Below are 27,469 nucleotides of genomic sequence, written 5' to 3'. Positions count from 1 at the left end.
TTTGGTCAAACTCATGCTGGTAGCTTCGAGAACACTGTTCAACCATCTCGTCCTCTGTCGTCCCCTTCTCCTTGTGCCCTCAATCTTTCCCAACATCAGGGTCTTTTCCAGGGAGTCTTCTCTTCTCATGAGGTGGCCAAAGTCTTGGAGCCTCAGCTTCACGATCTGTCCTTCCAGTGAGCACTCAGGGCTGATTTCCTTCAGAATGGATAGGTTTGATCTTCTTGCAGTCCATGGGACTCTCAAGAGTCTCCTCCAGCACCATAATTCAAAAGCACCCATTCTTCGGCAGTCAGCCTTCTTTATGGTCCAGCTCTCTCTGGTTATACTCATGTATAAAAAAGGTGTATATATTGAAAGCGATGTTCATCCAAATGCAGAGGCTCTGTACTTGCACTGCATTGAACTTGCATCCATAGTTCCAGATCCACATATGTGAATGAAAGTCTATTTATACACAGCTGGGTGAGGACAAGGTGCTGAAAACATTCTAGATAACATAATTCTACATCTTACTGTGCACAGACAGATACTACAAGGGCACCCATTCCCCATTACAATCTCTGCTCTGAACCCAGTGCAAAGACGTTTGCTTCTGTTTTTATGCGTTTCATTTCTGTGCTGACGTTATATTTTAATGGGGGGAAAAGTCTCAGAGCAGTTTAAAACACATGAAAACATCAAATAAAACCATCCAGAACAAAACATTACAAAGGTGGTCCACTACAGAACGGACATTGAATGCAGAAAAGTTAACAAAAAAATTATCTTAAACATTTCAAAAGAAAGCATTACTAAAGGAAATAAGATATACAATTCACATTTAACTTGTTTCTAAAGCCCAATAAAAAGTTATTTTAAAAATAACAATGAAATGCACATTTAAAACAGCATAATTAGCAAGAGAATAGCTGATTATCATAAGCATAGAACTTAACTGTTACTGTTGCTGCCATGGTGGTTCATGACAGGGGGCAGCAGTGGAAGCCCACAATCAGTGACCTGAGTCTGCACTAAGAGACAGTCAAGATGGTCTCTGGGTTCTTCAGCAGCCTCAACCTTTGTAAAGGTAAAGGGACCCCTGACCATTAGGTCCAGTCGTGGCTGACTCTGGGGTTGCGGTGCTCATCTCGCTTTAGTGGTCGTGGGAGCCGGTGTACAGCTTCCGGGTCATGTGGCCAGCATGACTAAGCCGCTTCTGGCGAACCAGAGCAGCACACGGAAACGCTGTTTACCTTCCCGCTGGAGCGGTACCTATTTATCTACTTGCACTTTGACATGCTTTTGAACTGCTAGGTTGGCAGGAGCTCACCCCATCGCAGGGATTCGAACTGCTGACCTTCTGATCGGCAAGTCCTAGGCTCTGTGGTTTAACCCACAGCGCCACCTGCGTCCCCTCAATCTTTGTAGCTGGAGTCAATTAGGGCCTTGCCCTCCCAAGGCCAGTTTGGAAACAGGCTTGCAAAGCGAGGAGCTACCTTCCCTGCATTGTAAAAACACTGTGAAATATTTTTGCAGCTAATGAATTTTGTATCTCCCTTGTAGTTACAATTTAATGAAAAGAGGAAAGATTAATTGAATGCATTGGTAGGATGATTAGTGCATTGATCAGAGGTGACATGTGCATTTAAAGTACTGGGGGTGGTAGAAGTAGCCCACCAAAACCCTCCTACCGCCTTACTAGAGGTGTGTGCTACTTCAGGTAAATAGTATGTGGACGTGCGTCTAGACTACTTAGCAATTGTTTTAGACCAGATATATGTTGGAAAGTTTTTATTTTTGATTGGTTATTAGAAGGAGGATTCCCTTCAATGACTTTTGCTCTTCATGTTTTTAACCAACGTGGCATAAGATTGATAGTGTGTTCCTTTACATATTGGAATCGTTGGTTAAAATGATATTAAGAAAATGCCAAAAATTAAAATAAATTTTGTCTTGCATGCATAACATGGGGAGCTCATCCTCAAGCAGATACTAGTTTCACTGCTCAGTGCCATCCTGGAATCTGATTCTGGTGTAAATTATATTTTCTTGCTATTGGGAATCATGTGCATGTGTTATCTTGGATCTGAAAACCATATGGATTTCATGTGCATTTTCTAGGAAGGATTTGGAAGCAAACAGAAACCAGGTGATCTTTCATAGCAGAGCAGGGAAACAGAATTTAGGGTGGACATGTGTCCTGCTTTTCAGAGGTCTGTCCTCTATTTGATGGGTTGTCAGGTCATATTCCATATTCCATGATATTCTATATAGTATTTAAAAGAAAAGAGCTCTAAGAAGGGAGAGCAGGTGCCTTGAAGTTGGACATCAACATTTAACAACAGCAGACTGAACAGGCTCATAGGTTACTTGGTCACTGTTATCTCCATATTGGGGAATTGTATTTCTTTTTAAGTTACACTTAACTGTTTCTAAACCTACATCCATATACTTCTTTTCTTACCTTTGAGAGCCAGTGTGGCATAGTGGTTAGAATGTCAGACTAGGATCTGGGAGATCAGGGTTCGAATCCCCACTTGGCCATGATGATCACCGGGTGACCTTGGGCCAGTCACTGCCTCTCAGCCTAACATACCTCAAAGGGTTGTTGTGAGGATTAAATGAGGAGCAGGAGTACCATGTATGCTTCCTTGGGGGTGGATATACAGGCAACTCCCCATTTGCAGGTGTTTGGCATATTTTCAGCACCGGAAGAGAGCAGGAGCAGAATGGGGCAGGCTTATGCATGTCCCCCCAACTCATGCAGTGCCTTGGAGTGCAACCCCCGCATAAATGGGGAGTTGCCTGTAAATGCAATTAATAAGTAAATGATACTGTTTTTAAATTAGCATGTGGAAAGTTCATGCAAATTTCTGTCCTCTTTTGCCCTCTCTCTAGCAATGCGCACGTGTCCACCCTAACAGAATTGTCCCCTCTTTGCTCTTTTCCTAATGTAAATCTGAGGCCAGGGCTCTAGAAATAACTAGCTGAGCTTCTCAGCAAACTGCATCATTAGCACCTCATTACCCTGGATATTACTAAGCAGCTATTCCAATATGTGCTGCCTGGGAAGTGTGTGCGTGCTATGAGGTCACTTCGCAGCCATGAACTCCCGAGTTATTTGCTGAGCAGCGTTTTTGGAGTTAATTTACGAGCAGCATCCCTATGAACAGCTGGTCTTGCAGCATAATGGAAGTGTAAATGGGGAAGTTCAGAAAGGTGTGAGGAAAGGCAGCACAGGCTAACAGCATACCCATTCTGCATTTTTGGAGGACGCCTGTGCGTGAATTTGTTTTATGTGTATGCATCAGTGTATGCTGACCAACGCACAGTCTTCGCAGTAAGGCTCTATTCCAATGGCATGAGTATCACAATGGATCTGCTGCAGCCTTCATCCACCTTCACAGCTGTTGTAACATACCACTTGTTATCTTCCACATGTTCTGCTGTTGAGGACTGCTTGGATCATTCTATGTCTGTATCTATTAGTACAGCGTTGAAAATTCCCTTTGTTAAAAGGAAGGAATGTTTTCTTTAGTAGAATAGAATTCTTTCTTAGAAAATAGTAATCACAAGCAATAAAAACATGAAGCTCAATGCCATGTAGAACTTCACTACAGTGGTACCTCAGGTTAAGTACTTAATTCGTTCCGGAGGTCCGTACTTAACCTGAAACTGTTCTTAACCTGAAGCACCACTTTAGCTAATGGGGCCTTCTGCTACCGCCGCGCCGCCAGAGCACGATTTCTCTTCTCATCCTGAAGCAAAGTTCTTAACCTGAAGCACTGTTTCTGGGTTAGCGGAGTCTGTAACCTGAAGCGTATGTAACCTGAAGCATATGTAACCTGAGGTACCACTATATAGAATTTAGAATCAAAAGAATATATGTGAAGCCAAAATTCACCTGTAAAACAAAGCCACGACTAGAGATCCACAAATGTGCCGCCAGTGGTGATCATGTTTCTGAGACTCCGCGAGTTATTTTCTACCCCGGTGCAAAATGGGCAAGACCAGGCCTCCAGATAAATGGCTGGGGGAGCCAAAGGCATCATTGCTTCAAAAGGTCAGCAAACCACAGTGCATCCCAGCTGAAAGTTGTAGCAATCCTTCCGTGGATGCCTTTTGAAAAACTCCTTCGGAAGATTTGGCGAGCTAGCTTTCCTGGAATTGCTACCTTTTCTAGGACTTGTTGTTGACTGCTTGAGCCCCAACATAGGACCGTGAGTTCTCCTGTGCTAATATAGTGGCTGAGTGAACTGTGAGCCAGGAAACCCCTGTCCCAGGAAATCTGTCACCTCACAAGGGGTCCCTTTAAGCAAGCTGCTGCTCTCTTGGATTCAACCTACTACCTACAATACGAAAATAGTGTTGGCCAAGCTTATTAGGCAGCCATAAGATAATGTGGTGAAAGGCTATATTCTCTTATTGGAATGCTTGAATTGCACAAAATAAGTAATTATTTACTGCTACTGTTTTCCTTGCTATCAGTTAGCATATATGTGTACCTTACTGTACAGAGCTACTGCATATCCGTCTGCCACTTAACACTATATACATTGGGTTTTATATTCATCTGTAACTCTTCATTTGTTGCTTTATGATGCTGTCTGCATATTCTGTCATTTTAACTCTGCTTAAAAAGAATAGAATCCTAAGGGTAGTATGACAAGCCAATTTATCAGCGGGACTTATAACCACCTTACTTGCTCGTACATGTGGCACATACTTGGCTGCGTGCCTCTCCTTTAGTGCAGTTACTACTGTGAAACACTCATTTTGTACTCACGCACATGCACTTTAATACAGGGTAGCTCTTCACTGCTTGGTTAGGCAGCTGTTCTTTTGACTGATCTATATTTAAAGTCCAGTAAAAACATCTCATGCTTTTGGAAATAATAGCAATTTGGACGTGGGAAGGTGAGGAAGCTGTAGCTGGCTTTAAAAGCTGCATTGATGTTTTGACTTGAAAGTGTCTCCAGAAAAATGTCTTAAGTAGAGTGAGCATCTTGTGGAGTGGCTGCAAATGTGACCGAGAAAGCAAACAGGGGGTTTTATTTGTTCCTTAGTGATCGTTTTGCTACACCATTTGGAGCCTTTACTTTTTTGGAATATCTCTCGTATGGAAGAATGAGTTTTTTTCTCCCTTCTTGTTGCTGAGTTAGCTTCCCTAAATGCGAACTCCTCAGCATTTGGCATTTTTAATATAAATTTGAGTAAGATTTATAGCACCTGTGCAAACAAGTGTTGCAGGTGAGCTACTCTCCTGCTTTTCCCCCACCCCCAATTGGAGAAATATGGCTGGGAACTCTAAATGCTACTGTCATGCACCAGGAATGCTAAATGTGTTGCCTTGGGGATTGGAAGTTGGAGTCTGACACTGAGTGCTACCTTTTGAGGCTCATCCTGTATGCCGGAGCGAAGAAGGAAAAGGGTGGTCTGCAGGCATTTAATAATATAATGTTGATACATAAATTGAACCTGATGTCTCTCATGCATTGGGATACAGAATGGGTACCGTATTTTTCGCTCTATAACACGCATCTGACCATAACACGCACGTAGTTTTTAGAGGAGGAAAACAAGAAAAAAATATTCTAAACGAAACAGTGGATGTATGATTTTTATGGTTCATGCTGTGGCCACAGACATGTGATCTGATGGTGAGTTTGGGGTAGCCCAATGCAAAAATCCTGAGGATCCATGTGGATCCGTGCTTTGTAACCACGTTTTAAGTGGGGAGGGAAGGAAAAGCACTCAAGGGACAAGGAGCACGCGTGGAGAAGGAGTTCTTTGGCGAGCTGAGCGGGGAGGAGGGAGGGAAAGAGCACTGTTGCTTTAAAGGTATACTTAAGGTATTTGCCCTGTGCCTGGGTTTTTTTCCATTTAACAGTTTGCAGCCTTTTCCTTCCACTCCTTGTTTTGAGGCAGAATAGATTTGAGCAAGTGAGGAGGACTTGGATTGCAGGGGATTCGCCATTAGCTGTGTAAAAGCGCTCCTCCTTGCAGCCTGAGTGATAAGCAGCAATAGAATGGAGCACAAAAAAGTGGTAGGGGCACTAGGACCCAGACAATGCTCAAATCTATCCTGCCTGAAAACAAGCTGCTCCCTCCCAGCGGATCAGTGAGACGTGGGGATTTGCGAAGTTTTCCCCTCTCCCTCATCCCCAGCCTTTTTTTTTTTACTTCCTGGTTTTCACTGCGTGGCTCAGAGCTCTAGGTTGGTTTTATTTTGCTGCTAGTTGCTTAAGTTTTATCTTTCCTGCCGTCCCTCTGCAGCCTCATTGCTCTGTTTAGAGAGCGCACGGACCTTTGCTAGCATCTGTCCCTCCTCCCGTGTAAGCGGCTGCTGCCCGCTTTGCTGCCATGGCTCTCCTTCCCTCCCTCCTCCCCGGCTCCAGGTCGCTTTAAAGCAAGCAAAGCGAGAGCCTCGTAGAGCGTGTAAGCGGCTCCCGCTTTGCTTGACTGACGGCAGCCATGGCTCCGATCCGTGCATTCGCTCCGTAACACGCACAGGCATTTTCCCTTACTTTCTAGGAGCAAAAAAGTGCGTGTTTTGGAGCGAAAACTACGGTAGGTCTTTTCTTGATCAACTCAGAACTCTGTAGGAGGACAAAACCAAAACAGCGTTATGTATGGACCAAACATGTTGTGACTGGTCCAGAACTGCACATCCTGGTGAAGCATTTGCCTCTTTGACTGCATTGAAACAATGGCTAATAAGTGGTCTACAGATAGCACTGTTAGTGCCATTATGTGAGAGTCTTGTTTTCTTCGCTCTTCATCGCCTTTCACACAGAACCTGTTTCATATCCTTATTGGCTCTATGATGGCCCTTAGACGGTGGCACAAATGCAGCAGGTTCTCATTATCCACCACACTAAAGTACCATAACAGCTTTGAATTGCAACTGTATAAACTTTTGATATCAATTCAGAATATTCACTATGCATTTAATCAGTAGCATACACCTTGAATATTCAAATGTAAAATTCTGACATTTAGGCAATTTTTTTTTACTGCTGGGGGTTTTTCTGGGAGGGGGGGTGCTGTATAAGAAGTATAAAATAGTTTTCCAGGAATGCTTCCTATGTACATTTAAAGATAATTTGCTAGCTTTCCCCTTTTTCTTAAGACAATAACCGCAAGATATAAAATTAAAAGTTGTAAAGAGCTGATAAATTCATTTAAAAGGGTTTCTCAAGTGTTATATCTCACACTTGCATCACAGTAACAGACATAGTCCTTGCATAATTTTGCAAAACTATAAAGATGCCAAAGGTTATTCCAGAACATCTTTCCACAAGGAAATGTGAGTCAGTGGTAGGCTCAAGTCATGTGCTTTTGAGGCACATAGGCTATGAAGTAAAACCATTTCACATTAATTTAAATGGTTTCTTGAAACTCCAATCTTGTGTAAGGTACAATATGGCCTATATGCTGCTGCGCTATGAAAATTCACCTTTGGATAGACTTCTGCGTTAGTTGTGCAACACAAACATCTTCCTTGTGTAAGAAATTGAAAATTAGTAACACAGATCCACTGAGGTCTTAATAATGTACACATCTGCATCTTTAAAAAGTATATTTGATCATAGGTAGGACCCATCTAGGGCAGCCTTAAGTACAGGCAATGACCGATTTACGCGTGTCCAATTGATGCGTAACAGCACATTGCAGTGACCTGGAAATGGCCAGAAAAGGCCTATTCATGCTCTGCCGACACACACGTGGGTCAGGAGCATAACCCCACATGAATCAGTAACCCTTCCTAAAAGAGGTTTGAATGATCTAGGCCTGGATATGAAATGGCTCTCCACCCCCACCCCACCCACCCACCTACCCACTTGGTATAATGGTTTGAGGCTTCTTCCATTCACACTTGAGGTACTTGATCTGATAGGGCTTATTTTTCTACGTCTTTTGCTTAAGAGACTTGCCTTATGGTTACTTAATTCATTCATAAGGTTCCTCCCCTCCCCCTTTTATTTTTGTTTTAGAACCAATATAACTGCAGCTGGGTAATCGTTCTTTCTTATTTTAATTGGAGTTGGCCACACACAAACAGTCTGCATTTCTTGAGAAAGAGAACTGCAGGAAATAGGTAATACTACCCACCACTTGCATGCCAAGCTGTGGCCCCCTCGGAAGAAAATATGTGAAGATTTCAGCCATGTTATACAGCAGTGGTTGACAGTAAGGAAGCAGGTGGGCTGGAAGGGATAAAGTCCATTAGGGCTTGGTTGATCTGCCAGCCACCCAGGTTGCCTGCCACTGCGTCTTGGGAAGGCAAATCATGAAGGTATGGGCCCTTTTGTTGCTAACACTCTATAAGAATTTTGCATCCTCTGGAGTGCAAAATTTACATACTAAGTAAAGACCTAACATGGGGCTTAGTCTTTGGTAAAATATCATTGACCATCTCTTTTTGTTCCAAAATGTGTTTATTTCTGCCAGAAACTTTCAAAAGCCTGCATGATTTGCTCACATCTGAGTCGGATGGAAGTAGACAAAGACCCTTCTGGTTTTGCAAGCATAACTCATAATAATAATTAATATTATTTATTATTTGTACCCCACCCATCTGGGCGGCTTCCAACAAAGATTAAAAATACATTAAAATGTCACACATTAAAAACTTCCTTGAACAGGGCTGCCTTCAGATGTCTTCTAAATGTCAGGTAGTTGTTTATCTCTTTGACATCTGATGGGAGGGTGTTCCACAGGGCAGGCGCTACTACCGAGAAGGCCCTCTGTCTGGTTCGCTGTAGCTTTGCTTCTCGCAGTGAGGGAACTGCCAGAAGGTCCTTGGTGCTAGACCTCAATGTCTGGGCAGAACGATGGGGGTGGAGACGCTTCTTCAGGTATAGTGGGCCGAGGCCGTTTAGGGCTTTAAAGGTCAGCACCAACACTTTGAATTGTGCTCGGAAACGTACTGGGAGCCAATGTAGGTCTTTCAAGACCGGTGTTATGTGGTCTCGGCGGCCGCCCCCAGTCACCAGTCTAGCTGCCGCATTCTAGATTAGTTGTAGTTTCGGGCTCCTTCAAAGAGCGCATTGCAGTAGTCCAAGCGGAAGATAACCAGAGCATGCACCACGCTGGTGAGACAGACTGCGGGCAGGTAGGGTCTCAGCCTGCGTACCAGATGGAGCTGGTAGACAGCTGCCCTGGACACAGAATTGACCTGCACCTCCATAGACAGCTGTGAGTCCAATATGACTCCCAGGCTGCACAGCTGGTCCTTCAGGGGCACAGTTACCCCATTCAGGACCAGGGAGTCCTCCACACCAGCCCACTCCCTGTCCCCCAAGAACAGTACTTCTGTCTTGTCAGGATTCAACCTCAATCCGTTAGTCGCTATCCATCCTCCAACCGCCTCCAGGCACTCACACAGGACCTTCACTGGTTCTGATTTGAAAGAGAGGTGGAGCTGGGTATCATCTGCATATTGATAGACACCCAGCCCAAACCCCCTGATGATCTCTCCCAGCGGCTTCATGTAGAAGTTAAAAAGCATGGGTGAGAGGATGGAACCCTGAGGCACCCCACAAGTGAGAGCCCAGGGGTCTGAACACTCATCACCCCCCACCACTTTCTGGACAAGGCCCAGGAGGAAGCCTGAGTTTCCAAGCTTTTGCCTCATAATGAAAACTACTCTTTTGTCGCCATAAGATCTAGAGGGGTTCATTTCAGGCCAGCCCTGGTCCTGTAGGGCAAAACTGTGAGCTGAGCTTGCTTTGAGAACCTTTACTCATAAATGTTTGTTAGGGGTTTCTCTATATAAAAGACATCAAGTGGTTCAGGAAGTAATGGAAGGAAATGGTGAACAAGCTATATTTAATCTGCCACAAAATAGCATTATTAGTACTATGCACATACTGGCTAGTCTGATGTGTGCATCAGTTACTCACCTCCTTAGTCAGCAATAACGATGCTAAAACTTCTGCAACCAGAAAGTTGCAACTAAAGCTGTTGAAGGTGCAAAGAGTTGTAAGATGCTTGAGCTGAGAAACATTGGAGAGGGGGAATACTTTGTATTGTACAGGGCAATGCTATTCAGTATTTTCTTTAAATCAGACTTGTGCTTTGCCTCTATCTTAGGCAACAAGAAATTGTCTGCAGGCAGGTGCATGAATTCCATGTCCTTGAGCAAGGAGATCGGCAGAAGAGGGACATCCTAGCATAGAAACCAGACAGGCTTCAGGGGGGATTCTCCAGCCTTCCTCTGACAGCTTCCAGCAGGCCAGTCGCTCCTGTGAGTTTATGTTGGGTGGCCATCCATCATGGATGCTTTAGTTGAGATTCCTGCATTGCTGGGTGCTGGACTAGATGACCCTCTGGGTCCCTTCCAACCCACAATTCTGTGATTTTATGTAAAAGGCTGCATGAATCCTTCTAAGTGTTCTCCAAGAACACAAATCGGTAGTCACACCTGGTACCTTTGCCTGATCCACACACACACCGAGTTTGTAGTGAAGTGCAGGTAGAGACCATTTAGGGTTATTCTGCAGGAATAGTGAAGCAAGTGTAAAATTGTTGCTGTGAATGCCTGGATCTAGGTCATTCAGTATGTTGCTGTAGGGCATTGCCACATTTTAGCTAAATGTAGGTAGGTGCTGACAAAGTGGGACCAGACTGTAGCCTGGATAAGGGTCTTGATTGCTTGCTGTGCTAGCAGCACACCTCCCTGTCACACCATTGTACTAGTGCAGGAACTGAGCACCATGTTGTCCACTAGAGTCAGTTGATACCCAGTCATATGCTCTGGCATGGGAACTCAGCTGAGGTACAGTGGTTTATAAAAGGTGGATCCAAATAGGTGGCTAAAATGTTTTAAGATTACGTTTTGGGCTTGTCTGACGCACTGCAGGCTCTACAAGAGGCTACATGAGCCAACAGAGGCACTCATGAAGTATCTTGTACCTTAACGGCGTGTGGGGAGAGAGGACAGCATTGCAAGGGGGAAAATATATCTTAACTTTAAGGAAAACTGCAGAATCAGGACCGGGTGAGCTCTTCCGTGACTGACAGATCTAGCTTGTAGTCATAGGGAATGAAAATTAATCGCCTTCTGTCTCAACCCATAGTCAAAATCACAAATACCTAGCACCAAAGCCGCTGGAACAATTTGTCTACAATTTGACAGGGTTTTTCTTTTTCTGCCCAGGATGACTTCTCGTGCCTCCATTTTTAGACCAATTGTCCACAAACACGAAGGGAGAGTAAGTGATCCCCCCCCAAAAAATATTACTGCCGCCCTGGCAGGAATCTGCAGCTATCCTTCTGAAATTTGAGGTTTGGGTCCTCAGAAGGAGTAATCTGCCTGCAAACTTCATCTGGTTCTGCCCCAAAATGAAAGTTATAGCCTTTTTATGTTTTGAAAAAAACAAAGTCATGTTTTAGAGACATCCAACAAAACAGCTCCTGATCCAATTGATCCATTCTGAAGGGACTAATATATCTGCTGATTTCATCAAATTCTGTAAACTGGGGGAAATGTTAAAGTGTGTGTGTCTGTGTGTTTAAATTTCCCAATAGTGAATTTTGGGGAGGGGGGAGCAAAGTGGATTCAGACACCCAAGCTGAACTGGAAAGCTTTGAAATTGGCCTGAGCCAAATCAGGCTATTTCACCAAGTGCCAAATGGGGAACCTGAGCTGGATTTTGTGGTCTCTACCACCGCTACTACATAGTGTTTGTGCTATGCTGATGGAGGGGGAGGGTGTTTCCATGCACAGCTGACCCTTTTGCCCAAGCACTATCACAGAAGGCCTTTGAAAAAACCTTGCATTTCAGAAGCAGCTTGCTATGGGGCATAAGGTCCTGCTGTTTGTAGGAACACATTTAACCCCCCCCCCCCCGCCATTTCGGGCTTGCATCACTGGTTCCCCACTTACTTAAATCCTAGCTGTCACAACTTAATTACATATACAGATCACATCCAAGGCCAGAGCTGTGTCCTGAAATGAACTTTTGAACAGGTGCTTTTGACAGTCTTTGAAATGCATGTGTCAGCAATTTGTTTGGTTGTTTTGTTTGGTGTGGTTAGTTTTTTTCTGAAGGGCCGCAGAGGCACAGATGCCTTTCACATCTGCTGTGCCTACTCAAAGGTCCTGCCCAAATGGGTCGTAGATAGAACGTTCTCTTCCCTCCTGTATTGTTTGTCATAGTGCCATGGCAATTCCCCGTGTTTCTGACATCTTTCCGCAGGGCCTGCAAGACAGAGCTGTTCCACCAGGCCTTTGGTCAGGGCGCAGCCTGACCCCCTCCTCTGGCAATCTGCACAGAATTTTGCTTAATGGTTGCCATCAATTTGATTTTAATTTGATTTTAATTAATTTTATAATGAATGTTTTTAGAATGTTGGATTATTTTGATTGTTGTTAGCTGCCCTGAGCCCAGCTTCGGCTGGGGAGGGCAGGATATAAATAAAAAAAATTATTATTATTATTATTATTATTATTATTATTATTAATTGCATAAGAAACCAAAGAACTGCTTCACGCATTATTCTCTTGCTTGTTAAATATAAAGTGTGAATGTGATGGGTGTCAGTGTTTGCTTCAGCATAATGTGTAGCTTTGCTGTAAAAAGGCATGCAGGGAGACACACAGCTTAGCAAAATTATGTCCAGTATATTTCTCCGGTATAACCTGGCACTGCTGTCTTGACACCAAACAGCTTTGAAGAAAAGAGGCAACAATGCCTCCTGGCATAACTCAAAAGAAGATGATTAATAAGGCTTTCACCTTCAACATTATGATGTTACTTTAAAAGCAGTATGAACACATGTAAGATAACTGACCCATTTCTTCAAGAGCCTAGGAAGCTGTTACACACCTGACTTCAAATGTTGCTTTTCTTTACAGTGTCCCAATGTAATCTCAGTTTGAAGAAGCAGAGGAGTCGAAGCATCTTTAGCACTTTGTTCTGCTGCTTTCGTGACTACAATGTTGAGCCACCATCTACCAACAGCACCAGTGTCCTTCCTCCATTGGTGGAAGAAAATGGCGGACTTCAGAAGGTTGGCATCTTCTTGCTAACTTTTGCTTTTCGGATTAATGCGAACAAACCTTCCGTTAAAAGTTGTGTGCGGCTGGATATCCTGCAATATCATTTGGAAACCACTGAGCTGCAACCATGACTACAAGTTTCTGAGGAGTGGGGGAAATGTTGCAAAGTATGGCAGTTGATGAAACCATTTCCCTCCCCCCATTTGAAACATAATAAGTCATTTGCAGGCTGCCACAGCTGTTGAAGAAAACAATATCACTGTCAATTGCATGGCAAACCTAGCCTCTAGATGAAATGTCTGTGGTCTGGTTCAGGTTCACACTGCCCAATCGGCAGACAGGTTTCATGGTCGGGAAGCACCCTGCTTCCTCCTTTCCTTCCTCAGTTTGCTGCAGTAGGTTTTTGTGATGTCACGCAGCCTTAACCAAGGATTTCTGATGTCACGCAGCCTTAACCAAGGATTTCTTCCCAGCCACGGCTCGCTAGCTAGTATTTCCCTTAATGAATTGTGACGAGAAGATGGAGCAGTGTTGTTCCATTGCTGCACACAGCGTGGTGCTCTCTCTGACTTTCCTTCAAATCACAACATGCAAACACGCTTCAGAGGCCCAGCTCGAGGAGGCCTCCATATATTTCTTTCCACTTGGCGGTTGTGCAACTCAGCTGGATGACAGAGCACTGCAGTTGCTTTCTAGTTAGTGCAGCACTCTGCTATCTGAGTCCGTTGCTCTCAGGGGTGGAGCCGTGCCATCTTTAAATCATCACAGGCAACCTAGCAACTACCAAATTACCAAACAGGGCTAAGCCTGCTGTGGATCTGCTAACTTAATATTCTTCTCCCCCCCCCCCCACTTCCATTTTCCTTCTAAACTATTCCCAGTTGATGCTTAGCTCCACATACTAATTCGGGTCTGGAGTTTAAAGAGGAGCCTAGGAATTCCATGACAGCAGTTTGTGGAAATGGAAATGATAAGCGCATGCAGGTGCATGCTCTTGGGTGCAAGGGCAGAATGTGGTTGTGGATTGTTTTGCATCACAGCTCCTGCCTTTTAACTGATCTCTTTTCTGATATGCTGGGCAGGAAAAACTTGGCCATGTTGACTGTTTGGGAGGGAGGAGGGGACAGAGCTGATCCAACAGTCTTTTTTCTGGTAATTATGAGAAGAAGCAAAATGTGACTTTGCCTTTTCCCATATTCTTCATGAAATTGTGGCGAAAATTCAAGAAGATTGAACCGACGACACTTAGCAAGCTGTCGGGCTGACAAACGTTTTAAATAGAACTCACTTGAGGATATCTTTTTCACACTAGAATAGAATGAAAATTTCCTGGCATTCGGTGTGACAGCAAACTAGCTTGAGCGGTTGTTATATGAAGCCATCCTCTAATCGGCGGGTGTCACCAAAATTTTGGAGCATATTGCAAGCTAATGAAACTGTTAGCACCACACACACTGCAGGCAAGCACGTGCCACATCTTGTTCTATTATTTTGAAACAGAATGCTTCCTTCAAGCCTAATTTCAGTAGGTAAAGGTGTGGATACCAGCGAAGGCCTCTTTGGTGATTCTTGCTCTAATGCTGGAATCCTACCCAACTGTGAGCCACCAAGCCAAATGCATCCTACCAGCAATGTATTGAAGCTTGTCCTGGGATTAACTAGAGGTCTCCATGAACAGAAGACTTATTGGGCCGCTTGTGGACCCCAAGTTGTGCTTGCCTGCTGCAAATAGTTGCAGCCTCACGGCTACGCTGATAATTTAAAACAGGCAGTTTAATGACCGTGTTCAGATAACTCAAACGAATCTCGTGGATTTCCTAATTTTGAATTAATACTAATACAGCCTGGTTGTAGGTGTTCAGTGATTGTGTAATTGAATAGATAACCGTGGGTAAAACAGGAGACTGAACAGTAGTTTAAATAGAATAAAGTCAATTTTATGTTGAGGGTAATAATTAAAAGAATAGTTAAATTCTGAGTTGGAAGCGTAATGACAAAATCATCAAAGAAGATGGTGTTTAAGCTGCAGGTTCCTACATACTCTACCTCTTAAATGAAAAGGCCTATTTAGACTACTCGGGAATTTAACAATTATTCCTTTGGGAATTAATATCATGAAAATGCCACTTGAGCTGCAATCCTATACCCACTTGTTTTTGAGCAAGTGCCATTGAACTCAGTGGGACTTACTTCTGAGAGTAAACACATATAGGGCTGCCTTCTTAGGCTCTGTAGAAGAATATCTGTGTTGGTTCCTGCCAGTGAGAGAACTGATGGTTATTTCAGAAACACCATTGTCAGCAGCAACTTCCATAGATTGCCTATTCCGGTGAAGTATAATCTTTCCATATAAGAATTTACAGAAATCAGAGCTTGTCTCATAGACACAAAGCATTGCACTGGAGTAACTTCCAGTGCATCAGATTGTCTCTCTTCCTCTGGATCAAAAAATCTATAGCCTAAAACTGGCGAAAATGTAGAACAGTGCTATGACAGCTTGTCTCTCTTCTTCTGCCTGTAAGCCCTTTAAGGTAGGAGGGCAGGGAGGTCCAGTTTGTCACCCTGCTTGCTTGGGTGGACCTGTTATATTAAATGGAGAGTGGCAGGACCACACAACAGATGTAGACTGTTGATTCAGGGTGACAGTCTTCAGCCGTCAAACTAGGGCATTGCTAATCTCTGAGAAGGTAGTGTAGGATTTGCAGCAAAACATCGAAAACGTGTTTTCCTTGTGTCTTCCTTGCTTCAAGGCAGCGGCAACAAAGATACGAAACAAATTTAAGAGGAAGGAAATTGGAATCGTGTGAAATAAGATTCTGACATAACCACAGTGACTTCAGTTGCTCAGAAAATAATTAATAACTCATTGGCATTGACACAACTGGAAGCTGCAAGAAAAGTGGAAGGGGGTTAAAGTTATTTTTTAAAATAGACATTATGACAAAGTGAAGGAAGTGTGGTTCACCAAGGCTTAGCCACGAGGCTTAGGAAAGCGTTCGTGTTATTTATTTTATCTTATTTGTTAGACTTATGTGCTGCCCTTCATCATTAGATGTCAGGGCAGTTAGAGTGCATACAGAGTGCCTTTTCTTAAAACTTGAATAATCAGCCAGCCACTGCACATCAGGAATCAGAAGAAGCAGTTTCCAAGTTCACAAGTCATCTCAAATAGGCTGGCCTGAGCCTCACCTCTCACATCAAAAATTCTATTAAAAGGCGGGAGGGGGTCTTGTCCAGTGTTTCCGATTCAAACGATACTTTGGCACAATTTATATAGTCCCAATCCACCAAGCCCTGCTTCTAGACAAGCAGAAGGGCTCTTGTTCAACTCATGAGAACAAATGGATGTCAGAAAGCATGAGCGTCCGTTGGTTTTTCCAGTGAATGCTTGTGTTTATAGTGCAACACTAAAATAATTCTGAGTGGTAGAATTTTTAAAAGTTTGAAAGTGCACCCACCCACACGTGACAAGCTAGCCTGTCGTCTGTGTTTGAAAATATGGTAATTATTCTGAACACTAATTTTGGTTACTATTTTACTTTCTTGTCATCTTGGGGATTTAAATACTGCAGTACTGACTGAGCCCCTATGCATTTTCACTATTTACGGGTATTTTTTTGCAAATTTCTTTCAAACAATACTGTGGAGAATATAGGAATTAACAACTAGGGACCCACCTTTCTTACAAATGCTTCTGTTCTATTAACTGATAATTTTAGTTGCCATAGTGCTAGATCCTTTTTATTCATCTGGTTTCTTAAGCAACTTTTTGAGTTTCTGTTGGAATGGTTTGAGTACTAAATCTGATACTTCCACTTATTTTTATGTTCTTCTCTTTTGAAATACCTTACTCTGACAGTGACCTTTTTTTTTTCTCCTTTCCCCTTCAGGGTGACCAGATGCAGGTCATTCCCATACCAAGTGTATGTATTTTTATTCTTTTTCTTTTCTATTTTTGAATTTTCTTAATTTGGGGTTGGTTTAATCATTTATCTCTTGTGTTGAGTCTAGATTGATGTGGGTTTTTTTGTTGCATGCTGTAGGACCTTTCTTTTATACTAACTAATAAGATCTTAAGAGGATGAAGTACCAGTAGCTGATGAATACAAATCATATTAATGGGAACCAAATGAAACATATAAAGGTCTTCAATCTGTCTTGACCCATTCACTAAACCTTTGTCATTACACACTTTAAAAAAAATGGTTATTGCACAACAAACAGCATCAATTAACCCACAAGGTAACAAAATATAATGGATGTCCAATTTCTAGCACTGTGTACAGGCCTCCCTCATGGCCAAGCGTAAAGGAAATTTCAGCTTCTTTTTTTATTTTGATCAGACATGGGTGTTTTTTCTAGAGTGATAAGTGCCCATAACTACCTTAGCCTTATTGGACCAGAAGAGAATTGTTCCACATTCTTGGTGTTCCTTTAATCCATTTCCCAGTGGGCTTTAGGATTGCACCATAGATTTAAGCACCCTTCTATCCAGTGAATTTTTATCACCTGTGTCAAGTACCTTCACCTCTATTTTTTCTGCCCATGGCTGCCAAATTGTGCTGGCACCCACAGCACTTTTATCACAATACTGGCACCTCTTTCTTTTAACCCAAAAAGTACTGCTTATATCACTTTAACAGTCATGACTTGTCTCAAAGAATCCTAGGAACGGTAGTTCATTAAGAGTGCTGGGAGTTGTAGCTCTGTGAGAGGGGTCTCCTGACATCCCTCAGCACCCTTAACAAACTACATTTCCCACGATTCTTCAGGTGAAGCCTTGGCTATTAAAGTGGTATAAGCATGCTTTAAATGCATGGTGTGAATGTGACCTTGGTGGCTATAGGAAATTGCTCATCCCACAGCAGCATGCAGCCAAAGCTGCCTATAGCGACCAGCTATGTTTCAAATTCCTACCACATCCCAACTACCTCACATTTCTGATCAGTTTACAGGTTCATAGTAGAAATCCCACTACCAGCAGCCCTGTTGTTGCAGCACAATAAAAGGATCTCCATTTTCAGCTATCTGGCTACACACAGAGACTTACAATAAACACCCGTCAAAAGATAAGCCACCCCTTGCAGTTCCGCAATAGCCTTATTCAGCGGCCTGGCTTTTATTGTGTTGTGTGTTCCATTGCAGTGACCGCCAGAACAAAAGGCTGTTCATGTCCAAAGTACATTTGCAAACACTTGGTGGCCACCAGGCAATGAGGGCCTTACAGTGTAGATAAATATTATGTACATACTGGTTGAAATCTGATTCTGTTATGAATCAGCCATTTGTGTGACTGTTTCTAGTCTGTTATCAATCGGAGGCCTTAATCTGCTACCCGTGCAGGTACTTTCCATGTGCTTAAGGGGAGTTAGTTATGGTTGGCAGGGACTCAGTACCTTGGCTTGTTTGGGGGGTGAGGGAGGGGGGGGAAGTGTTTGTCATCTTCCAGTTAGTTGAGGAAATGCTATCTGATTTGGCCATACCAGATTTCTGTGGGATTTGTTCATCAGCATAAAAATCATCACTTCATGGGAGGGGAAGAGTGGGCAAAGCTCCTGTCGAAAGATGCAGTAACAGCAAAACGATTGCCAAGAGAGAGGGAGGAGGGATCATGCTGCCGCTCACCTCTTTAAAGCATCAGTTGCCTCTGGCTCTCATACACACACATCCCGAGAAGTTGGGAGAGGACTGTTCATGCAGGGTTTTGTCACACCGGGTCCCATGTTTCAACTGTGTATTTGTGAGAGAGAGAGAAAGGGACAGAGAAGCCAAACAATGGGATAATGGGTCGTCGGTGAGACTACAATACCTTGGCAGTGCTTTTCCTGTCCCATTTTGAATTGAGGGGCCATCACACTCTGACCACAGAGTAGCAGAATCACTTGAGCTATAGGGAGATTTACTGTGGAGCTCAGCTTTGGGTTTCTTAAGAAAAAAGATTAAAAGTGGGATTACACTAGGTTTCATGAAGAATCGTTTCTCTCATTGCATTCTTGTTAGTCTGTTACGAACTTTAGCTACTGGTTGTTGTGGAAGAGATTGTGATGGGTGGTGTTCTACGAGGAGTATTCCTGAAGATTTCATCCTCCTTCAGAATTGAGATTCTCTTCATTCTCATTGTTTATGAACAGGATTTTTTGTAGCAACACTGAAACCCACACACTAACTACATAAATCAATGTTTTCCATCTGCTGCACTTCCCAAACACATAAATGCATAAGAAGAGCCCTGTTGAATTAGGCCAAAGGCCCAACTAGTCCAGCACCCTCTTGTCACATTGGCCAGCCAGAGGCCTATGGGAAGCCCAGAAACAGAACCTGAACACAACACCGCTCTCCTCACTTGTGTTTCCCACCGACTGCCCCCAATATGTCCGTGTTACTCATCAGTGCTAATTACTACTGTAACAACTTCTCTGAGGATATGTTTCTAACAGTGCTTGGTCTTCCTGTGTCTTCCATTCAGCCACCAGCTAAATACCTCCTGCCAGAAATGACAATATCTGATTATGGAAAGAAATGTGTGGTCATTGATCTAGATGAAACACTGGTGCACAGTTCATTTAAGGTATGTATGCTATATAGTATCCTTTGTGATAGGCTGGTAGATGCATGTTATAGGCCATAACTGTCTGAAGAAACACACACAAGTCCTACAATGGAACCTACTCCTACCTCTCCCCCACCCCACAATGGTTGAAATATTAAGCATTGGGATCCAGTGCTGGATGCATCTGTTTTGGAAAGGGGAGCACATGTCTTACAGCATTTAGTGATGATTTAGATGTATGAATAACCATGGCAGAGGGAGAGCTTCCATATAGCCGCAAAACTTGGTTCCTTTCAGTGAAGCCACCTCACACAATGAGCTCCCAAGTGATGAGAATCCAGTGGGAATGCGCATGTGAAGCCTGTAGGCTTTTCAGTGAGGGAAAACTTCTGTAAAGGATCACTGCATTCCTTTGTAAGGCAGAGAAGAGTTGAATGTTCCTCGGCTGGCTCTGCAGCCATTTCCAGGAGTGCTGGCATAGGAACGAGGCTTCCCCTGATCCATGTTTTGTCTCTTGACCTAGCGGCCAGCCATACCTGGCATTTTATGATGGCACCAAGACTTCGTTTCCTAGATATTCTGTCTGATAAAGGGCTGCTGTGCAGGATAGCGGAATGAGAAGCTTCATAATGGAGGCTTTAAAGGTAAAGGTAAAGGGACCCCTGACCATTAGGTCCAGTCGTGACCGACTCTGGGGTTGCGGCGCTCATCTCACTTTATTGGCTGAGGGAGCCGGCGTACATCTTCCGGGTCGTGTGGCCAGCATGACTAAGCCGCTTCTGGCGAACCAGAGCAGCGCACAGAAACGCTGTTTACCTTCCCGCCAGAGTGGTACCTATTTATCTACTTGCACTTTGACGTGCTCTCGAACTGCTAGGTTGGCAGAGGCAGGGACCGAGCAACGGGAGCTCACCCCGTCGCGGGGATTCAAACCGCCAACCTTCTGATCGGCAAGTCCTAGGCTCTGTGGTTTAACCCACAGCACCACCTGTGTCCCTAATGGAGGCTTTAACTATTAACAAATCCCTGGGGGTTTCAAAAATGGATATAGGTGTGTGTTCTAGTATTTAGATTTTCATTTAAGCCTCCCATTTTGAACAGGCACTGTGTTTAAGTACTCATGATGCTAACTGCTTTATTTTGTGCATGTACTTCAGCAAATAGATTATATACCCTCAGTCCCCATCTTAACTCTCTCATCGTCTCCTAGACTCAGACTTTGTGTGTGTGCACAAAGTGACCACCCTATTAGTTCGTTTCACCTCATGCATATGTTGAAGTTGCCTGTTGCCCACAAAAACGTATGCTCAGTAAAACAGCCTCCATAAATTTCGCCTTGGCTTGGCAGCCAATCATTGTTTCCAGGAGCTAGTGCGATTATCTCACATCCTCTAAATTCAGCCTGTCTCTTTTGTACCTTGCTTTAATACTTTGAAGATGAGGTAAACAACAGTTTGTCACCAGTGTTACAATAAACGGCATGGTTGCCGTCCAGCAAGAGGTCATGTGACATGCTTTAGGGAGAGCAAGCCATCTTGGCATAACATTTTTGACAGTCATTTAAAAAGGCTGCCACCTCAGAATTTGGGTGGGGGAATAGCACTTCCGAATGCTCCTCTATGTTTAAAAAAACCAAAACACTCCCCACAGCAGGGTACATGGTGGAATAAATTTCTCCCACGTCTGCTAGGGTCTTATTTGCGGTGAACTTTTTTTAAAAAAATGTAGGAAAGTATTCAAAAATGAGATTCTCCCAAATGCAATCTGAAGTGGAGCAGTAAACCTAATTTTGTTGCTATATGTAGACCAGGCCTGAAAATGCATAGCCTTTGCCCATTAAACATGGACACACCTCCTTTCAAAATGTCTGCAACATGTTCTGAGTCCTTGGTAAAGGGAAAGCCAACTTATTTTCTTAACACATGGCGCACGAAAAGCTGATGCAGTCCTCTTTTCCCTCCTGGTGGTGTTAGTTGTTAGGACTGCACTTTCTGCTTCTTTCCCCCTTTTGGAAAGAGAGTGCATCACCAAGGTCCCCTCATTTCCTCTGCATTATTAACCAACATTAACCAAGGCTGCTACTTTCCCCACTAACTGATCTGTGAGTACAGATGTCAGAGAAATCCAGCAAAAATGGAAGCAGGAGTGAAAAATGACCATTTTTGCTTTTTTCGTGCTGTGTCCTGAATGGAAATCAATCCAGTGAATAAGATCAGTGTTCATTGTTCTCACTTTCAGTCCACAAATGATTACGTTCTACAACCCCGTTTGCATTCTGTTTCCTTTGCGTTGAAATGAATGGGGCAGAACAGCATAAAGAATCATAATTTATGTAATAAGTTACATGCAGCAGACAAGTAACTTAGTTTTTGGTGGAAGGTGAACTGCAGCGGAAGGGGGACGCCGCCGCATGTCATGAATGCAAAGCGGAAGAGAAAACGATGCCTTCTTCCATCCTTGCTGCGGGGGGGCCATTCTCAGTTTTGCTCAGACGAAGGGAAGGTTTCCCACCCTGCCCCTTCATGCAGCAGGCTGAAACCCTTATCTCAAAAGCAGGCCTGCTTGAGAGGAAGATCTGCTGCCTGCTCTACCTGCTGGCTCTCTTTGTGGAAGCCAAGCAAGCGCCGCCCCCCCCCCCCCGTGTGAGCACATGAATGAAAGCATCCTCCGATACCCATTGTTTCCATATTGCAAAAGCTGAAAGCGCAAATGTGTTTGTGCAATAGATTTGGGTTTGTGTGTAAATATGTGAACAGGATAATTTTCCAGCTCTTTGGCAGTTGTTCCGAAGGAGTTTTCTGTGCCGGTTGTCGTCAAGGTTTTGCAGGCTTCGACGGGAGCTGTGCTGTCACTCCCAGTATGTTTCCCTGGAGCATGTGCGGGGAGCTTACGATAGTACAGACTGTTCATGTTTTCTCAAACTGATTTTATTTTCACTTTTACCCCCCTAGCCAATTAGCAATGCAGATTTCATTGTTCCCGTTGAAATTGATGGAACTATACATCAGGTGAGCGTTGCTGTTTTCTATTCACCATTTCGCTGGTTTTGGGTGTGCTGGTATTCCCATGCATCTTTTCATGTCTGGGTGGGTAGCTATTGCTGGGACATTGTCTTTCCCTCTTTTACTTTTGAGAATTTCAGAAATCTTTTCCCATCATCAGGAGACACATAGTGATCCCATAGAGTAAACCTGCACTCTGGAAGGGGGAGGAAATACAGTGTGCCTTGGTATACGAACTTAATCTGTTCCGGAAGTCCGTTCTTAAACCAAAGTGTTCTTAAAGCAAGGCATGTTTTCCCATAGCAGCGGGGGACTCAATTTACAAATGGAACACACTCAACAGGAAGCAAAACATGTTCTGCTTCCAAGGCAAAGTTCACAAACCAAAACACCTACTTCCGGGTTTGCAGCATTCTTAATCCAAGTTGTTCATAAACTAAGCTGTTCTTAAACCAAGGTACCTAGCTGTCCTGTCAGGATAGAAAATCATATAAAAGATCTCGTTGTCTCGAAAGACCAGGAAATGATGAAACATCTTTTAACTGCAACTATAACTGGAGAAAAATAAATGCTCCAACTTGAGTAACATATAGAGTAAAAGAAGAGAGGCAGCTTGAGAACTGGAAACGGAGTTTCTTTATTATGTATCGGTGTTAACAAGACACCAGAATATGCTCATCGATACATATTATTGAGGACATTGTAAAAGTGTGTATAGAAACTGGACCCATTATCAAATAAGTTTATAAAGTGTTCACGTGTGTGTGTGGCTACATGTTGTGATTTTCCTCTCCTGTTCCATTAAAAAGCCAATAATTGAATGCCTATGTAAAGAAAAACATTGTCAAATTGAAAGAAAAGAATGGATATGTATTCACCCTGGAGTTCTTTCCCACCAGTTGGGCATCTAAAGAAAGGTGTCAGGTTATGAAAGGATGGAGTTTGAGAACTAATTGACACATTAAAAATAGCATGTCACTGGGGCCAGATGGCATTCACTTGAAAGCCTTTGCACTCGGATTTGAAATGGCTGAACTGTTAACTAGAATATGTAAGTTATCACTAGAATTGCAGAGGAAAGGGGATCTTGTGTGTGTCTACACAAGGTGAAAGGGTAGGCAAGAAAAGATTGCCCAATCGGTAACAAATTGTTTGCGCGCGCACAGAGCACATTGTTGCTGCATGATCTCGTTAAGAACTTTGAACACAGACTTGTTCACATAACTGATTCACTTGACTAGAAAACTTCTGCCTTTTCCCCATCTAGTTGATAAAACTGGTTTCTCTAATGTATCCACCTAAATAGAATGAGTTAAGGTATGGCCATGGTTCTCAAAGAGTGTGGCAGGAGAGGATGGCAAGTGTGAGAAGATTCAAAGACAATCAAATAAACCAACATTTCAGTGTAGTATAGCATGCATGCATGCATATATATATATATATAATATTAGCAGAATGTGGATAGATATGGAACAGGGATTTTCAACTCTGACAAATATGAAATATCAGAAAATAGAAAGGCTTCTTTGTGTTGATGAGGATATAAGGCTGTGTTTGTCTCCAATTAGACCTAATATAAATGAGATTACCCAGCAAAAGCAAGCTTGCCCCTCTCATTGAGTTTGTATACATACTTAAGGTACATATATAAGAGGCTCGTTTCTAATTATTTGGGAATGATTCATGTTCTTATATGGCTGCACTGTTTTCTTCTTTCTGGATGTCCCATGATCATATTCTAAAGTAGTTGTGTTGTATGTTACAAATCAAGCACTGCTGGAAGTTGTTTCTTTTTGTTTTACTGTCGCAATGTATTTGTTGTCAATAACAAAATTCAGTGTGGCGTGAACAATTTTTTATTATGAAAGTGTTGCCCAGAGAAAAGCCAGGAGGAAAACTTCCACTAAAATGGCTTGCTTGTTACATTCTTGTTACTTTCTTGTTTAAATTGGTTTTATTGGAAACTGTTATATTTTATAAACACATTTTGTTGTTCAGCAGGATAAAAATGTTTTTCCAATATGTATCCACACCATTCATTTAGTCAGTTGTATTATTTTATGAAATTTGCCCTTTCTCCCAAAGCAGTGCAGGGAACCAGTTCTCTCGCTACAGACTTAAAAGGGGCGGAACATTCTTTCTTTTATCCAAAGGGGCCCTGGGAATGGTGGCTCTATGAGGAGACCCGAAGTTCTCTTAACCACCTGATCCTTCATTCCCATGATAGTATGGGGCAAGCTACGACAGTCAAACAGATTTAAAACTAATATATATTTGTTGTTGTAATGGGACCTAGGTCACTTACCACCCACAAATTCCAATCTTTATTTATCAGTTCTCTCTGCCAAACCAGTCTCACGTGCCAAGGTAGCTCTTTCCAAAGATAAGAAGTGTAAACTTATGGGGTAGAACTGTAAATTGCCAGCATAGAGCAAGAGGCTTTTGTTATTTAATAAGTGGGACAATTTTCTCCACCCCCCCCCCAAAAAAAGAGAACAAGATGATCACGATCCCACATTGTCCTCTACTACAGACAGGGTGATCCTTCAGCAGTTTTGCAGGTGCTGCCTACAGTATTTGCCCATCTGAATAACAAAGCATCTTCTGCAGTTGCTCAGTAAATTTCTATTCCAGTCCCATGACCACTTGGCACTGCTTTCTGCCTTCAGAGTGCTGTGTCGCGGCCCAGCAGGCCTACCTACATTAGCATGGAGAAGGACTGAGGAGTGCATTAAAATGTGTCTTAAGAAACATCTAAGGCCTCCTTTCTTTGCGCAGAGAATCACTGCTGTTTGAAAAGGTTTTTTTCCCCCCCCAGTTACGAAGTTCTGAGTTGAAGGGTGTTTGTGATGAGTTAAATTGCATTTCACAATATAAACCGTTGTACCACTAAATAATGATTGGAGAGAGCTTCATTTTCTCAAACACACAAGTCATTCTCCATCCTCTGTCCAGGATGATCGGGGTACAGAACTCAAACAAAATGTAGAACATCTAGCAACATAGCTATGCTTAAGTCCCAATGATTTGGGGCTTTGTTTTTAACAGTAGTAGTTTTTTTTGAGCTAAGGATTCTGGGTTTTGTATCACAAAAATAGCGAGAGGGAAATAAGAAGAACAAGGAACATGTCATTTGAAAGCTGTGTGCATGACTTTAGTATGTGATGACTTTCATTCCCAGAAGGGAAGTGCTCCTTGAATGATCTTTCCAGAAGAGGCTGTGACCTGGTTCAAGTAATCCAGGATAGGCTGTGTGCATTCTAAATGGCCTATCCTTGATTACTTGCACTGGGAAGTAGCCACAACACAGTGAAGGTGATGCTGAGAGGTTCGAGTCCACGCGTCTTCTCCCAACTCTTTAACAGCAAGAAGACCAACAACCAGATATATTGGGTACCAAGGGCAACTTTGCTATGTTTATCTGCGTCACCATCAAGGATCCAACGTTACATTAAACATGGGGGGGGAAACATGTGCTGTATTGTTGTGATGCTCATTTTTCAGTGTGCAGATGTAACACCGTTTCAAGCAGATGTTCCTTGAAAGCACTAAATGTCCCAGATGTATTGCAGTTCCCTTGGCTTAGAAAGACAGCTCTTTTATTTGGTTCCGTTAAAAACTGATTGTTTGCAAATGGAGAAAAATAAGGAACAACCGCAGCTGCCTTGCTTTCCATGCCACTGTCAATTTTCTACTCCAGTTACCCACCTTGCAAGCTTGCTTTGCCTGTCGCCTTTTGTGCAGCAAGTAATAATAGGGCCCATCAACATCTCTTCTCTGCCGATTTAATCTCTGCAGTGTGTTTCCACCAGAGTCTCAACCTCTCTTCTTTTCCCACCCTCCCCTCCTCCCTGCGTCCTTCCAGGTTTATGTATTAAAGCGACCACACGTGGACGAGTTCCTCCAGAGGATGGGAGAACTCTTTGAATGTGTGCTATTCACAGCCAGTCTAGCAAAGGTAGGTCGTGTGTCCGTGCCTCTCTGTGTGCCTTGGTATATTCTACCTCCTTCCAGGTACCTCAGAAACTGGCTGGAGCAAGCTTTCAGAACGGCTGGAAAACCTTTGCCACTTAATAAATAAGAGCCGCTTCTCTTGAGAGCCGCCCCTCAGAATTACGGGGCAAACTGCTTCAGAAGAGTCACCAAACAAGCGTCTTTCTAAACCTGAACCCAGAGCAGCTCAGCTGGGTCAAGGGTGTTGCCAACGTAGGCAGACCCCTCTCTCTTTATCCTTCGCGATGCCTGAAGTCCTCTTCGAGGGCTTTAAAAAAATGAATATATTGGGCTTTCTTTCCCATTGAAGAGAAAATAATTGTCTTAATCTTCCCCCCTTTCTCCCCTCCTTTATTTGGCAGCATGTACTTTTGTCTGCTAGTGTGTGGGTAAGTGTTCCCATGGTAACAATATCACATATGGGCTTGTCTCATAATGTAGCCTCCATGTATTGCTCATGATGGCAATATGAAAGGCCTTTTTTATATATATATAGTTGCCATGGTTATGGAGGGTGGGGAGGAGAATGGGAATAAATAGCTTATTACATAACGTAGTATTCCTAAAGCTGCACACAAATAAAGTGTACCAGGTTCCAATGCAGTGCCCGTACAGGCAACGAATAGTCTGGGCTCCAGCTGATTGAAGACTACAGAGCACACCATAACCAAAGCAGCATTTATAACGTATAAGTGCTTGCAAAGCTTGATGGTGATATTTGCATTGGTGAGTTTGTGGCAGGGGGGACCAGGGATAATTCGATATTTTGTGTGCACTTTGGAGTAGTTGTAGAAATGCTAGTGCGTAGAGCGCAAGCTCTGCAGTAGACTTAGCCGTCTCTAGCAGCCGTGATGTTTGCCAGTGATGTCTGTAGTGGCAATAGCAGCACGTTCCTGTAGAAAACAAAGTCAGACTTTTGCAAACTCCCACCGT

At 43.2% G+C, this 27,469-nt stretch overlaps 1 protein-coding gene and 1 long non-coding RNA gene across 2 annotated transcripts in view; both read left to right on the top strand.

Moving 5' to 3' along the window:
- CTDSPL (CTD small phosphatase like) overlaps positions 1-27,469 on the top strand; it is a 68,745-nt gene that overhangs the window by 29,713 nt on the left and 11,563 nt on the right. The window contains 5 exon segments of the mRNA XM_083580087.1: positions 12,848-13,002; positions 16,882-16,914; positions 19,458-19,559; positions 22,493-22,549; positions 26,409-26,501. Of these exon segments, the coding sequence (XP_083436213.1) occupies positions 12,848-13,002; positions 16,882-16,914; positions 19,458-19,559; positions 22,493-22,549; positions 26,409-26,501 (440 nt within the window).
- LOC310746366 lies at positions 19,572-21,253 on the top strand. The gene is made up of 2 exons (XR_014540675.1): positions 19,572-20,176; positions 20,547-21,253. It is a non-coding gene; the product is annotated as an uncharacterized lncRNA (long non-coding RNA).

Source organism: Podarcis filfolensis (genome assembly GCF_964270895.1).
Source record: "Podarcis filfolensis genome assembly, chromosome: 12".
Lineage (NCBI taxonomy): Eukaryota > Metazoa > Chordata > Lepidosauria > Squamata > Lacertidae > Podarcis > Podarcis filfolensis.
This window is presented reverse-complemented; position numbering and strand designations above follow the sequence as displayed.